The sequence below is a fragment of the Physeter macrocephalus genome, chromosome 2 (assembly GCF_002837175.3).
Source record: "Physeter macrocephalus isolate SW-GA chromosome 2, ASM283717v5, whole genome shotgun sequence".
In the NCBI taxonomy this organism is placed as follows: Eukaryota; Metazoa; Chordata; class Mammalia; order Artiodactyla; family Physeteridae; genus Physeter; species Physeter macrocephalus.
Window position 1 is genome coordinate 15,123,631 of NC_041215.1, and position 14,829 is coordinate 15,138,459.

General features: G+C 58.8%; 1 protein-coding gene across 3 annotated transcripts; it reads right to left on the reverse strand.

Annotated features, from left to right (window-relative positions):
• Positions 1-1,937: 1,937 nt before the first annotated feature.
• Positions 1,938-10,605, reverse strand: KLHL26 (kelch like family member 26). 3 transcript variants are annotated; one of them, XM_028499110.1, is made up of 4 exons: positions 10,374-10,450; positions 8,678-8,718; positions 6,959-7,141; positions 1,938-4,756 (listed from the first exon to the last, which is right to left on the reverse strand). In XM_028499110.1, exons 3-4 carry the CDS (start codon positions 7,138-7,140, stop codon positions 3,175-3,177), a joined length of 1,764 nt encoding a protein of 587 aa, XP_028354911.1. In that variant the 5' UTR covers position 7,141; positions 8,678-8,718; positions 10,374-10,450; the 3' UTR covers positions 1,938-3,174. The 3 variants fall into 3 exon arrangements, with proteins under 3 accessions (XP_028354911.1, XP_028354909.1, XP_028354901.1); XM_028499108.1 differs by lacking the exon at positions 8,678-8,718 and having other exon boundaries at positions 10,374-10,605; XM_028499100.2 differs by lacking the exon at positions 10,374-10,450 and having other exon boundaries at positions 8,678-8,990.
• Positions 10,606-14,829: the final 4,224 nt, after the last annotated feature.

Below are 14,829 nucleotides of genomic sequence, written 5' to 3' on the forward strand. Positions count from 1 at the left end.
GGATGCTGGAGTGGATGAGACTCCGCTCCCACCGCCCCACCCCAAAAGCTGTCATTTGTGCAACAAACATTCAGGCTGTGCCTCCTGGGATACATGGCCAGGTGCCCCTAATAAAACTGGTGCGCCGAGGCTCCACCATGAGAAGCAAAAGCTCCAGGGCCCGTGAGAACAGAGGGGCTGGAGCTGCATTCTCAGGGATCAAGCCAGGGGCGGGTTTCCAAGCTGGCCAGGTCTGGGGCAGATTCCCACCTCACACGGCTCCCTCGAAGGCCCCCTTGGCCCTCGCTCGCTGTGAGGCCCCAGAAGTCACACTTGGCCTCCCTCTCGCGGGCCTCCATCCCACCGTCCCAGGAGATGGCGTTTTCCCACAGCCCGAGCCCAGGTGCAGAGGGAGGCTCCTGCCGGCCACATCCAGGGCCACGGTGGGAAAGCAGGATATCTGGAAGCAGACGGGCTCTCCACAAGCTCAGTCCCTATGTGCCCAAGCTGCCCTGGGCAAAAGGTGAAGGAGGTGATGAGGTGATGAGCTCCAGACCCCTTCAGGGTGCTGTGCAGAGGAGGGCCAGGCTAGTCCAGGAGCATGTACACATGTGAGCTGTGTGTTTAATTGTGCGTGAGTGAGCATGTGAGCATGTTACACAGCCTGTGAGCAAGGCTACCTGTGAGTGTGACCACGTGGATGTGGGTGTCAGATGCATGAGTGCAGGTGTGCGTGTGAGCGTCTGCGTGCCTGTGTGCACGCATGTTCCGCCTCCCTCTGAAGGACACAAATGTGCACAAAGTGAAGATGCAAGCCAGTTTCTGCTAAATTAAAAACAGCTTTTTCGTGTTTAAAGTTTACAATATGAAAAATAATTTTCCTTTCTTCCGGGGGGGTGTGGGTGTGGAGAGGGAGGGGCAAGGGGCCCCTGAGAACATTCCATGAACCAGCCCAGACAGTTATGCACAATCGACCCGGTTAGATATGGCAGCACCTCCCCACCCCCAACTCTGCGCCGGCGCCCCTGCCAGCTCGTTGGGGACAAGATGTTCTGAGGTGTGAGCTGATCTGGGGGGACTTGCAGCTGGCAAAGCCTTCTCCCTTCCCCCCCGAAGGGGCTGTGCCTCCAGCAGGGAAGGGTTCTCTTTGGGGGAGCTCAGGTTGGGGATGATGAGAAGGGACTAGAATGTTCCAGTAAGTCCCTGAGGGCTGCTGTTTTTTCACTTCTATGCCCCTGGCAGTGTGGGCTCCTTATTGGTTCCCAACCAAGTTCCTATTTCCACCCCGCACCCCCATACACACACCCAGCCTCACCCCGGGCCCCGACGGCCGCTGCACAGGAACACCAGGCCTGTGGGTACGTTTTGAGGGTGATCCCGGAAGCCTGCCCTTTCAGAAGGCTGTCAGAATACTGCATTCTCCACCAATTTGCAGCCGGGTTCGCAGAGAGGCCTGCCACAAGAGCAGGGGCCGGGGGCAATTTGAGGAGCTCTTGGGCCCATAGGGAAGCACAGTGACTTCATGCTTCCTTTAGGACCTGCCCTGCTCCTCCCCTATCACAGCCTCTGGGGAGGGGGAATCCCCAGCTTCCCAACCTGGAGTCCCAGGACTGAGCAGATGGAGACAGAACCTGCCAGGGGCTGTGGGGCCGGCTGATGGCAGGGGGCCGGGTCACCAGGCACAAGGAACCACCAGGAAAGAGTCTCTTGAAGGCTGCCTTGCCCCGGCTGGTTGCCCTCTGTCTTCTGGGCACCGGGTGGAAGTCCTAGCCTCCTTTCCTGCTGCCCCCAGGCCTCTGAGCCAAAGGCCGGCCCCACTTCCGGCTCCTCTGCAATGCTGGAAAAGGGCGAGGGGGGAGCGGAGCCCCCAAACATGCAAGGACACGAGGAATCTGCGACCCATCAAGCCCCACAAGCTCAGCACTGGGCCCACTCCATCTTTTTACCATAACATTTTTATTAAATAAAAGGAAAATATTAGGAGACGACGTCTGCTAAGGTATGAGGTTAATTCTTTACTTGGCGAGCGGGTCACAGAGACACGACATCAATCGTCCATTAGCAGCAGAAGAGACACTTTAAGTTGCCCCGAGGGGACAAATCTCATTTATAAGACAGTGGTGCTGGCCTCTTAAAAAAAAAAAAAAAAAGCAAAAGAGAACAACAACAAAAAAAATGGTTTTGAGGTTTAGACACCAAAACAAATGTGGCTGGAGATACCGCAAAGCCCTTGAAGGAAGAGGCCTCACGGCCCGCCTGACTTCCCACGCAGGGTGGGCACAGGCCTGCGGCATGTCAACCTGAACACAGGATTGGGGGAAGCAGAGGGCTGGAAAGAGGGGGAGGAATAAAAAGCACGGGACAGACCTGTGGAATGCAGACGCACTGTGAGATTCGCACTGTGAGATTCTGAAGCAGGCGTCCCCTTTCCTTCATGGGACAGGGACAGGGATGAGGAGGGTCAGCCCGTTCTTATTAAGGCCCCACACATCACCCAGGGCCAAATGGGAAGGCCTGATGCCCGTAAGGACCGTCTCTGGGAGCTGGCTGTGTTTGTTTTCCTCCTGAAAGCAGATGATAGAACACCCTGAAGGTGCTAAGGCCCAGGCCAGGAATGGAAATGAGTGCCGGCTCCCTCCTGCCCAGCAGCTCAGGCTTCTTGGGGAGGAGGAAACGTGCCCTTCTGGCCAACCCAAGGCAGGTACTTGCCAGCCGCTTCTCCTGCCCCTGGAGGTCCATATGTTACAGAGATTTGGGGTGTATTTTAAAAAGGACGCATGCAACTCATGGGGGTTGGGGGGCATTTGGGGATCAACCGTGAATGAGTTCGCATCTGAATTTCTCAGACCTCCGGGCAGGGGGAGGGGAGAGAAGTGGGGCAAAGCCACACCATGACGCCCCAAAGGAGACCCCGATTCCCGCCCGCCCGCCAGCTAGCCAGCGAGAACTCAAGGTGGGCGAGGAAACCGCCTTGGGTGTGAGTTTGCTGCCACATCAGCCTTGTTGCTGGCAGCCTCCCCCACCGGGCACAGAGCCAGAATCTGCTTCAGGAAGGAAGGGAGGGCGGTGAGGAGGGTGCCTTATGTGAGACCAGCCCGCGGGAGTGGGGATTCGAAGTACCCCGCCCAGACACGCACCCGCCAAGCCCCTCGCAGAAACAGCAGGCGGCCAGGCCGGGAACCGGGGTCTGGGGAGCTACCTCCTGGTCCTGGCCCGGGGCAGCAGGACAGGGGCACAGGCGATGCCGGCAAAGGACTCCGGGAAGTGCAGGTCACGCTCCCACTCGTCCGTCTCGGTGTTGTACACCTGCACGATGCCTGTCACGTTGTTGAGACGCCAGTTGTAGCCCCCAACGATGTAGATCTTCCTGTCCAGCAGGCAGCAGCCGGCCTCTGACTGTCCGGCCCGCATGGGGCTCACACTGGTCCACTGGTCCGTCTCGGGCACGTAGTACTCCACGGCCAGCACGTCGAAGCAGCGGTCAACGTGGTCCATGCGGCCGCCGAGGGCGTAGATGCGGCCGCCGGCACCCACCATGGCGTGGAGCACTCGGGGCTCGCTCATGGGAGCCTTGAACTCCCACTGGTCGGCCTCGGGGTCGTAGCAGTGCAGGGCCTTCTTGTCCTCCACCGAAATGCCGTAGCCGCCCGAGATGTAGAGGCGGCCCCCAGACGAGGCACCCGCGTGGCCCCATGTGCGGCGCTTCAGTGAGCAGGCGTAGCCCCACTCGTTGCGCCGTGGGCAGTACCTCTCAACTGAGGCCAGGCTGCCGGCCCGGTTGCGACCGCCCGTGGCATATACCATGCCGCACAGCACGTTCAACTGGAACTGGATTCGGCTCTCCTGCATGGCCTGCAGGCGCAGCCAGCGGTTCAGGTGGGGGTCGTAGCGGTAGCAGGAGTCCACGGCGCCCTCGCCACTGCGGTACTGCAGGTGCTGACCCCCAGCCACGTACACGAAGTTGTCCAGCACGGCCACGCACGTGTGGCTGCAGCCCACCTCCATCTCCGTCAGCTCACGGAAGTGGCGGGCCCCCGGCTCGGGCAGCTGGTACACCTTGCTGCTGACTGAGCGGTCGCTGTCCGTGTAGGGCGTGCCGCCGAAGGCAACCAGCGAGGGCACGTCCGAGCGCACGGCGGTGCGCGGCGACTGCATCTCATGCTGCCGGAAGGGGAGCACCTGGTAGTTGAAGGCCTCCAGCAGGTACTGGCGGCACAGCACGTCCTCCACCATGATGTCCAGCGTCTGCACGCTGTCCACCAGGTCTGAGGACCGCATGAGCGGGAAGCGGATGTGGCAGAGAACGTGGCTGGCGCGCAGCCGCCGGGCGGGGTCGTGCTGCAGCCAGCGGACGGCCACACGGAACAGGTCAATCTCGGCACAGCTCTGCAGCCGGTTGCTCTTCAGGAAGAAGACGAGGCGCTCCAGTGGCAGGTGCAGGAAGTCCTCCTCCTCGGCAATCTGCAGGAAGTGCCGGAAGGTGAAGGTGTCCACCGATTCCTTGAGCGAGGCCAGGCTGAAGGTGGTGGCCATGTGGCCGATGTTGAGGCAGGTCTCCACGCTCATGGCGGCCTTGAGGAACTCCTCACACAGCTCCACCACGGGCAGCATTTGCAGGAACACGGCTGCACCCAGCACGTCCTGCACACAGTCCAGGTCCAGCGTCACCTCAGCACTGTAGGCGAAGTCGATGATGTGCCGCAGGCCGCGGGCCGACACGCCCTTCAGCTCAATAACGTCCTGGCTCGTCTCCCTCATGCCGCCCGTGAACATGGCCCTGAAGGTCAGAAACACAGCATGTGGGCTCGGGGCAGCCAAGGGGCACTGTGGCTGCCCGAGCGTGGCCTGGCCCCAGGACACTGCGAGCAGGGCACGGCCAGCCAGGGGAAAGCAGCCCGGATGCTCATTAAAGACAGGCAAAAAGGAAAAGAAAGATTTTTAATCCACCCCTAGCCATGCGTCTTCCTACAAGCAGCAACTCCCCACTCTGCCCCCCTACGTGGAGCCCTGCCTGGCCTCACCCAGAGGTGTGTGGTGCTGGGGCCCAGCTGGCTCAAAGGGCGGGGACCAGGGGCTGCTCGCTGCGGGGCTGGTGCGGCTGTGCAAGAGAAGACCAAACCTTGGCTTTGGCTTTGGCTCCGGGGACAGGTCTCCAGCCCCACATTAACACCCAGCCCTGGACGACCACGCCGGCGGCAAGTTCAGGAGACAAGGCAGGGACCCCCAAGGGCACTAGGCACTGTGGTTCACAGAGCCCGGCCCCTCACGTGGGCAGCTGGCTCCACCCACCTTCCCCAGCCTGGGTCACTGTCACATGGGTTAGGGAGGGGTGAGGGTGCCCAGGTCAGAGTGCCCATCAGGGGGCTGTGCTAGGGTCCCTGCCATCTCCAGAGGCTTACGTGGTCAGGAAAACCCCCTGAGAATGGCCCAAAGGAACACCAGCCCATCGTGAGACCCGCCCCCCAGAAGCAAGTAACCCCAGCTCTGTCAGCCGTGCTATCCTGCTCTGAGAAGCAGTGCTAATGTGAGCACTGCTGAGAGACGTAGGCCCTGGGTCACAGCTCCCCATGGCCTTTGAGGGCCCCCCACCAGGAAGAGGGGTGAGAACCCCAGTGCCTGCTCAGGGTTCATGGCAGGTTCTAGAAGATGGCGTGTGCTCCAGCTTGGGGCAAGCTGGCATTTCATCATAATTATAACTACCATCAGCACACATCTGTGACAGCTGTCTGAGGGGAGAGAACTTCCCGACATTGCCCAACAGATGCCCGTCCCCTAGTCGCACACCCAGTGGGCCCAGCTCAGGCCCCAGAGGAGGGACAGCTGAGCTTGGTGCTGCCGTGGCGCCACTGACTAACAACCGCCCAACCCTCCACCACAGCGCTCTACCAGCCCCCTGGACCCTGCCCCTTCTTGTCCCCGCGAGTCCCGTCAGCCCATCGAAGGCAGAAGCAATCACGGTGTCGGTGACGGGAGGGAGCATTGCCTTTTAAGGCCTCTCCAACTGCAGTGCCAGCACAGAGGAGCCTTTAAAGGGCAGTTCTGGCTGGGCCAGCTCGCCCGTCCCCAAATCCAGAATAAAAATAGAAGCGGCGCCCCAGATGGCTTGGCCGCTCCAACTCCCCAGAATGGCCCCTCTGAGCCCGTGGGGCGGGCAGCCAGGGGGCGCACCAGGCAAGGCACCCCAGCTGCGAGGAACAGGCAGCCCGAGACGGGCACCTGGGATGGCAGGTGGGAACGCTTCGGCCACCCCTGGCAATGTGGGGCTGAAGAACCACCCCCAGGGTGGCACCCCAGCTCTCTCTGGTGTCAGGAAGAAGCTTGCCAGCTGGTCACTAAGGGAATGAGGGAGACTGTCCCCAGACTGTGACAGCCCCCAGCTGATGAGAATGGCCCCCAGCCCTGCTCCGTGGGCCCCTCGCTCCCCTGCCCAGCCAGACACAGGGAAGGAGCTTTCAGGAAAGGGCCTTCAGGGTACAGAGACCTGTACACCCAGCAACACCTCACTCATCACATGGGGCCTTGGACAGAGCCTGGCACACACAAGGGCTGCCGAGCAGGTGTCCCTCCCATCCCTCAGCCTGAGCACAGGTGCCATGAGGACAGAGCTCGTGCCTGTCTTATCCCTGCTAAATCCCCAAGGCCTAGACCAGCGCCTGGCACATGCAGGCATCACATAAAGACTTAGAATGAAAACCTGATGGAGCCCTGCCACCTTCGCAGGGCAGAAGCTGCTGCTAATCGGGCACCCGCCTCTGTCCCCCAGGCATGCTCTGCTTGTCTGCTCGGTGTCCCCCACAAGTTTGAATAAGTAGCAAACCTGGAAAAACCTGCAGGCTTACTGGGCTTCTCTCTAAACCCAAAGATGGGCTAACCCCAGCCATTTTCCCTCAGAGCCATCCCCGGCTAGATGCCCAGCGCTGAGATCTTCCCTCTTAGAAGGGCGGCACCCTCCACCCTGCCCCTGGGGGCCCACACTCACCTGAAGTAGTCGCTGCAGGCGGCCAGGACCACCTTGTGCGCGTGAAAGGTCTCTCGGTTGATGGTGAGCACGACATCCAGGAGCTGGCCCTGGGCACGGAGGGCGGCGAGGCCCTGCAGGAGGCTGGTGCTGTGGCCGGGGGCCGAGAAGGTACACTTGAGGGCCCCGTTCTTGTCGGCCATGCTGCGGGAGAGCAGAGGCGGGCAGATGGCTCACAGGCCTCAGGGCCATCTGGTCCCTGGGCAGGCTTGGCAGGGCTCTGAAGCTGCCCCGGGTGGAGGCAAAATTGCCAGAACCAGCCCCAGAGAAGTGGAAACCAGGCCTAGGTCCCAATGTTGTCTGCCACCTGCCCACTGACTGGCCATGGCAGTGGATGCGCCTCTCCAGCCTCCACGTGCCGCCTGTGAAATGGGCGGGGTTTGATGCAGGACCTGCAGAGCCTCCCGCATCCCTTTTTTTTGTACTTGAGATGAGATTCACATAACATTCATCATTTTTAAGTGTACAATTCAGTGGCATAAAATCCACTCACAATGTTATGCAACCATCACCTCTATCTAGTTCCAGAACATTTCAGCACTGTGAAAGAAGACCTATACCCATTACCAGTCACCCCCCCCAATCCCCCAACCCCAGCCCCTGGCAACCACTAATCTGCCTCCTGTAACTATGGATTTGCCTGTTTTGATGTTTCATATAAATGGAATCATGCAACATGCGGTCTTTTGTATCTGGCTTCTTTCACTAAGCCTGATGTTTTCAAGGTTCATCCATGTTGTAGCGTGTGTCAACACTTCATTCCTTTTTCTAGCTGAGTAATATTCCCCTCTGTGGACACACCATAGTTCCTTTATCTGTTCACCCATCTATGAACCTTTGGGTTGCTTCCAACCTTCTCCTCTTTAAAAATTTATTTCATTAGCTTTCATTCTAAAATGACCTGTGCCGGGGCTTCCCCGGTGGTGCAGTGGTTAAGAATCTGCCTGCCGATGCAGGTTTGAGCCCTGGTCCAGGATGATCCCACATGCCAAGGAGCAACTAAGCCAGTGTGCCACAACTACTGAGCCCGTGCTCTAGAGCCCATGAGCCACAATACTGAAGCCTGCATGCCTAGAGCCCGTGCTCTGCAACAAGAGAAGCCACTGCAATGAGAAGGCCGCACACCGCAACAAAGAGTAGCCCCTGCTCGGCACAACTAGAGAAAGCCCGTGCACAGCAACGAAGACCCAGCGCAGCCAAAAATAAATAAATAAACAAATAATAAAAAATGAAATGACCTGTGCCTACTGAGTGCTCGTTTTAAGGTATAGGACTCTCCATGTCACCTCACTGTCCCCTGTGCCCCAGTGAGCCATCCCCACGAGTAAGCCCCTCTTCTCTCCCCTGCAGGAGGCGGGGTGGGATTAGTTGCCAGCACAGAGCTCCAGCACAGGTCTGAAGGAGGAACTCAAAACCTGCAGCCTCCCGGGTAGCACTAAGCCCCGGGGTTGGGGGTGCCACGGGCCAGCTTCTCACCGTGAGAGAAGGAGAGCCACCTCCAGCAGGTGCTGACCTTCAAGGTCCAGCCACTCTGACACCAGCCAGCATGCCGCTTGTGCCCTGTACCCCAGGGGAGGGCGGCCACACGACCATAAAGTCACCCTGGCCGTTTACAAAAGAATTTGGCTCTGGCTGCAGTCGGTGGACACCCAGTCGAGGGGAAACGCTTGTCAGCCCTACCTTTCAGGGACACGCTGAGCAGTTCGTCCGCAGCCCCAGAGCTGTAAGAGGAAACAGGAGGACTGAACCCGGGCCCAGGAAACAGCAGGTTGCATGGGATCTTCCTGTCACCAACGTAAGGAAGCCATAAAACCAAGAATAACTGCCCTGGGCTTCCCTGGTGGCGCAGTGGTTGAGAGTCTGCCTGCCGATGCAGGGGACGCGGGTTCATGCCCCGGTCCGGGAAGATCCCACATGCCGCAGAGCGGCTGGGCCCGTGAGCCATGGCCACTGAGCCTGCGCGTCCGGAGCCTGTGCTCCGCAACGGGAGAGGCCACAGCAGTGAGGGCCCCGCGTACCGCAAAAAAAAAAAAAAAAAAAAAAAAGAATAACTGCCCTAAGATGGATTTACCTATGGAGGCAGTTAGCTGGGGATGCGACAAGTAAAACAGATTCCTGCACCTCAAAATGAGGATGCACAAGGCAAAGTTTGTCTTGGAATAAAAATAAAGTTCTGAAAAGGAGAGAGGTGGAAATAACCCAAATGCCCATCAGTGGATGAATGAATAAACAAAACGTGGGGTATGCATACAATGGAATATTACTCAGTCATAAAAAAAGAATGAAGCTGATTCATGATACAACATGGAAGAAACTTGAAGACATCAGGCTGAGTGAAAGCCGCCAGACACAAAAGGCCACGTGTTACATGATTCCATTTATATGAAATGTCCAGAAACCCACAGAGACAGAAAGCAGACTAGTGGTTGCCAGGGGCTAGGGGAGGGGGTGTGTGGAGTGACCGCCTGAGGGTACAGGATTCCCTTTGGGGTGATGAAAACGTTCTGGAACTAAACAGAGATGATAGTTGCACGACATTGTAAAAGCACTAAATGCCACTGAATTATATACTTTAAAATGGTGAATTTTATGTTATATGACTTTCACCTCAAAAACAAAACAAAACTCAAGGATATCTGAGGCTTCTCAGGTCCTGGGCAAAACCCTGCCATGACCTCCAGGGCCTCACAGCGTACAAGGTCCTCTGTGGCCCAGCCCCTATCACCCCCACTCGCTTCCCCTCATCCCCTACCCGCACCCCCAGCCCCCGTCCCCTTTGCTGTTTCATCTTGGAAAACTTTTGTAGAAATGCATCGATAAATGAGTAGTTTAGGAGGCCCTAATATATCACTTCCTCCTCCAAACACAACAGAAGGGGGCAAAGCCCATCAGCCTCCATGGGGTCAAGAGCCTTCCCAGGACTCTCTCAGCCCCCACCCCACCCCAGGCAAAGGCCATCCTCGCCAGCCCTCTGCTCTCTCCCCATGGCCTCTGGCTCTCTGGAACTTGCTCTCCCGTTCCCGGGACTGACGCCTGCCCCTGCCCACAAATGAGGGCCAGGAATATGCGCACTGGTCTTTCCAGGAAAGCAGGCTCCTCGACTCCTACTGCCCACCAGCTCCCAAAACACAACCAGGGGTAAAAGAGCTGACGCTGGGCACAAGACACACAGTCGCTGCTGACGGGAGGCCCCCGACTCGCACAGGCCGCCCACCTCAGCGGCCCTTCTGCAGAGCCTCGCGAAAAGGGGTAAACCATCCAATGGGCAGAGGGGCTGCAGGGCCCTGGGCACGGCCTGCAGGCCTGCAAGGTGCTCAGGGTTCCGAAGGTGTGGGGCCGTGGCGGGGGGACAGGGAACGTGGGAGGGGGACACCACCTGTGCTTAGCGGAAAACCATCCTGTCTCTGGGAGGCAGGAACACATGTGATTCAGAGCCCAGCGCTGTGGTCATCTGAGCTGGTGATACCGGGACGCCAGTGGTGTCAGTAGCCAGATCCTGGGTTTGTCCTGGAGGCTGGGTGTGCAGACCATGGAGGGAGGGAAGAAAAGGGACCCAGGAGGACCCTGAGTGTCTAGCTTGGCTGAGTTGCCTCTCCCCACCAGGAGGAGGGGACACCCACCTCACACGCCCCCCCCTTCCTCTCCCAGGCGGGAAGCAGCCAGTGCTGCTGCATCCAGCCCATCCTTCCTGACTGGGTCACTGCTCGGATCCGAGTCTCTGCTCTTTTGGTTTCCCAAGAACCCCACCTGACCCATGTTCCGAAGATCACGAAGAGAATGTCATTGGACCCTCAGGATTCAGAAGGCCTCAAACTGTACCCACCCACTGGCCAGGGCTGCCCTCAGCCATACAGGCCCTGCCAGGACATCTCCAGGGACAGGGTCTTGCTGTGTCCTCTCGGCGACACCCTGTGACGGGCCTCTGGAGCGCGGAGCCAAAGCCACATCCCACATGAGCCTCCAAGGGACCCTTGAGGTGCTCAGATCCATCCCCCCCTCCCCCACTCTCCTCATGGGCTTTTTTGTCAGCCCCTTGTCTGTTTCTCATGGGTGGGAGGACACAGCATGAATGAGACAGAGCAGACCTGCCCTCGTCAGGCGCACAGTCCGGGAAATGGGGACCCAAAGTGGTCACATCATCCAGAACTGGCTTCACATCGAAGCTGTGAATGTCCTGGGGGGAGGAGACAGGAGCTGGGAGCAGAGAGGGGCAGAGGCCAGAAAAAGTGGGGGTGTCCCCGGCTTCTCCTCCCAGCTCTGCCACCCCTGAGGTTAGACAGTGACGCCCAGCCTCTCCCTGGGAGCAGAGGGCTTGGCTGCATCCTGGGTGTTGGCCCTAAGGCCCGACTTCCACGAACGGCCATCCCTGTGCAGAGCCACCTCCCCTCCCAAGACGGGCCCCCTCCTGCCTGGGGCCAGGTGCTCCACCTTCCCTGTGCAGCACAGTGGCCTGGGATCAGGGATGGCTGGTGTGACCCCTTGGAACCTCCCTCCCAGGACCAGGGGGCAGAGAAGAGGTGTGTCTCAAACCAGGGACCGTGTTAAGATGCAGACACAGACATAGACTTGGCCAGTCTGGATAGCCCCGGGGATGGAAGTGCTGCTCTCTGCAGATGCCACTCAGCACAGTAGGGGCTGCGGGGTGTGAGGTGACACGCAAACAGCACCTGTGTGCCACTTTCATCACCAGGATCCCCTGGAGTCATCCAAGCCTGGATCCTGGCCCTGAGCAGAGTGTCTGGAGGGTTGGGCCGGGACCCAAAGCCTGGGAGGTGAATCTTGGCCAGACCCACTCCGGAAAGACTGCCCGGGCTGCACCGCGGCCCTTGCTGCTCCAGGCTTCGGCACCTGGTGTGAGGAGCAGAGGGCAGGGTTCCAAGGCTGCCCTGCTACCTGCCAGCTGTGTGACTAAGGCACATTCCCCGGTTCTCTGGGTCTTTATTTTCTCAGCTCTCAAATGGGGCAGGCAGAACCGTCCTGGTGGTCCAGGGGTTAAGACTCCACGCTTCCACTGCAGGGGGCATGGGTTTGATCCCTGGTTGGGAACTAAGATCCCACATAATGCGCAGCGTGGCCAAAATTTTTTAAAAAGGTGGAGAAGGGCAGGGAGGAGCAGACGTCACAGGGCTGCCATGAGGCTCCCCAGCCCCCATCACCTCCTGGGAAATGAGGGACCACAGACCCCCTACTTCCCCCAGCTTCACTTTGGGCTGGCAAGGCCCAGTGGGGGGCTACATCCTGCCACCAACCATACAAGCCACTCGCATGCCTTTGAATGGGTCCAAGTGCTTGGGAACTTGAAGCTTAGAACCACCCACAGAGTGCCGGCCCACGGCAGGTGTCAAGTGAGCCTGGCTGGCCTCTCTGTGGACACCTCACCTCACAGATTTTGTATATTCCCTCCACCCAGTCTTTGACATTTTGCTTTTAGCTGGCCTCAGTTTTTTCTTAGAAGTTCCTCTGAAAGTGTGAGGCAAGCTGGGAGGATTTCCTGTGCTTCCTCTGAGCTCTGGGGACTGGTGTGCCTATGCATGTTTTCACCAGAAGAAAGATCTCACACCAGAGGCAACTTCATCCTGGGGCTGCCTGGTCCCTGGACATATATTTACAGTGGTCCTCCATATATAAAGAGCACCAAGAAATCAATACAAAGCCAGCAATGTCACAGAAGGATGTGGGCTGACAGTTCCTAGGAAAGGAAGCACAGCTGGCTGGAGAGACCTACGACTCAGCCTTGCTCACGATAAGGGAAGTGTGCTTGCCAAAGGACTGGCTTCACCCCTCAGGTGGGCAGAGTCATGGGGTGGGCCATCTGGCAGCAGATGCTCTTGTCCATTCCCAGCAGGAGTGCGAAGAGGGACAACTCCCAGGCAGGCAGTTTGGCACACCTAGCAAAATTATAAAGGCTCACATCCTTGACCTAGCAAGTCTACTTTTGGGATTTATCTGAGATATACTCGCATGTGCAAGTTGAGAGATGTGTGCGAATATTTACCAAATACCATTTCTGGGGGCTGAAGATGGGAAACAAGCTAAACACCCTTTAAGGGGGTACAAAGGGCTGCCCTCCAGCCGAGCACGGAGGCCGTGCATACTCTGAGCGTTAAAACGCTCCTCTGCAGGAGTTAGGACACCCCGGCCCAGGAACCCCTACAAAGCCCATAGCACTTCTGCTTACACGGTGTGGAGCCCAAGTTGCACCAAGGGGGTAGGAAACGGCCCCTTTCTGCACATGCCTCATCCTGTCCCAGACACTCCTCCTCGTGCCCCCGGCAAGGCTCACAGCACCTCACAAGGCTGGTTTCCTTCTCCCATCTCACCGGTGGGACAACTGTCTCTGAAGCCCCCACCGCTAACCCTCACACACCTCACAGCCTCTGGGGAACTCAGGGAAGGAGGGAGGAAGCCGGCAGGGGCCAGAGTCCCCAGCCTGGACAGAGAAGCAGGCTTGGCTGGGCGGAGGTGGGCAGGAGGAGGAGGGAGGGCCAGGGCCTGGGACCGATGACTAAGGGAAGGACCCATTACTCAGGCCGGCCCAGACAGGGGGCGGCTGGCGAGGCGGGGCCCCGGGCCCCCAGGAAGGCGGCAGCGGCCGCCCTTGAGCTAGTCCGAGTCTCCAGACGGCCACCCAAGCCACGGTCACCCGCGCTGAGTCATCAGAGCCAATGCGTCAGCAGCTGGGTCAGGGCGTCTCTGGAGGCCACTCACTGCCTCCCCAGCTGCACCCTCAGCCTGGACCTGGCCTCTGACCATGTGCCCCCCGCTGTCCTGACCCCAACCCCCGCGCTGTGTCTCTCTAGCACTGTCATCAGGCACCCCCAGCCATGTGCAGTCCCGTGCTGGACACGGGGACACAGCTGCTGCCTCCCTCTGGATGTCCCTGCACAGGGGCTGACAGCCAGTGCGACTAGGTGGGGTAAATGCCCACCTGTGGCAGGATCCCCACAACCTCCAGGCGTCCCCAGCCTGCTGAGCCCATTGCCCGTGCTGTCGCTGGATCCTTGCTGGCACTCCCTGTGTGGGCTCCTTCCTGCCCCCCATCCTTCATGGGGTCACCCCCCAAATACACCAGGGGCTAGAGTCCTTGCCTCAGGGCCTGCTTCAGGGGGACCCAAGGCAGGATGGCCTAGTGAGGGACAGCCACAGGAGGTGCAGAGCCACACCAACAGTGACAGGGCCCCGCGATGGCGGTAGGGGCTGCCTTGGGAGCAGCACTTGGCGGGGTGGGCGCTCCCCTCCTCCTGCCCTCGCCCGGCTGCTGGCCCTGGTCTCCACGGTCGGTTTCCCAAGCCCACAGGAGAGATATGAATATGAAGCCCCGGAAAGTTCTTTTCACTGGAATGTCAAAAAAAAAAAAAAAAAAAAAGGGAAAAGGCAAGACCAAGAAAGAATTTCATGGAAACATTTCTTTGGGGTTTTGTAAACTCCTTTCCCACCCCCACATGGAGCCCAAAACTCAGGCCAGAACAGAGTCTGACGGTATTGCCCCTTTAACATACTGTTCTGACATGCAAATTCCCTCACTTCCCCTCAAAACAGAGAGCACTTCCACTTTCAAAGCCAATTTTGGTTTTATTGTCCATGTGGCTCGATGGAGCACAGCAGCGCAGCGCAGCTGGTTGGCTAACACCCCAGCTGATGCAGTACCAGGGAGCTCCAGGCCACTCCGCCTTAGGGTCCTGGGTGCATCAGCAGGGAAGACACTACACCTGGGGGGACAAAGGGAGACAGAGACCCAGAGAGGGGGAGAGAGACCCAGAGAGAGAGAAAGAGACCCAGAGAGGCGGGACAGAGACCCAGAGAGAGGGGGACAGAGACCTGGGGGCGGGGAC

What these genes read in the sequence shown, in the direction of transcription:
- KLHL26 (XM_028499100.2), bottom strand. Translation starts at nt 8,772, where the DNA reads ATGCAACCTGCTGTTTCCTGGGCCCGGGTTCAGTCCTCCTGTTTCCTC. An exon ending in GCTCAGCGTGTCCCTGAAAG is followed by an intron (nt 7,142 to 8,677) that starts GTAGGGCTGACA and finishes GCTCTCCCGCAG; the next exon opens with CATGGCCGACAAGAACGGGG. An exon ending in GCCTGCAGCGACTACTTCAG is followed by an intron (nt 4,757 to 6,958) that starts GTGAGTGTGGGC and finishes TCTGACCTTCAG; the next exon opens with GGCCATGTTCACGGGCGGCA.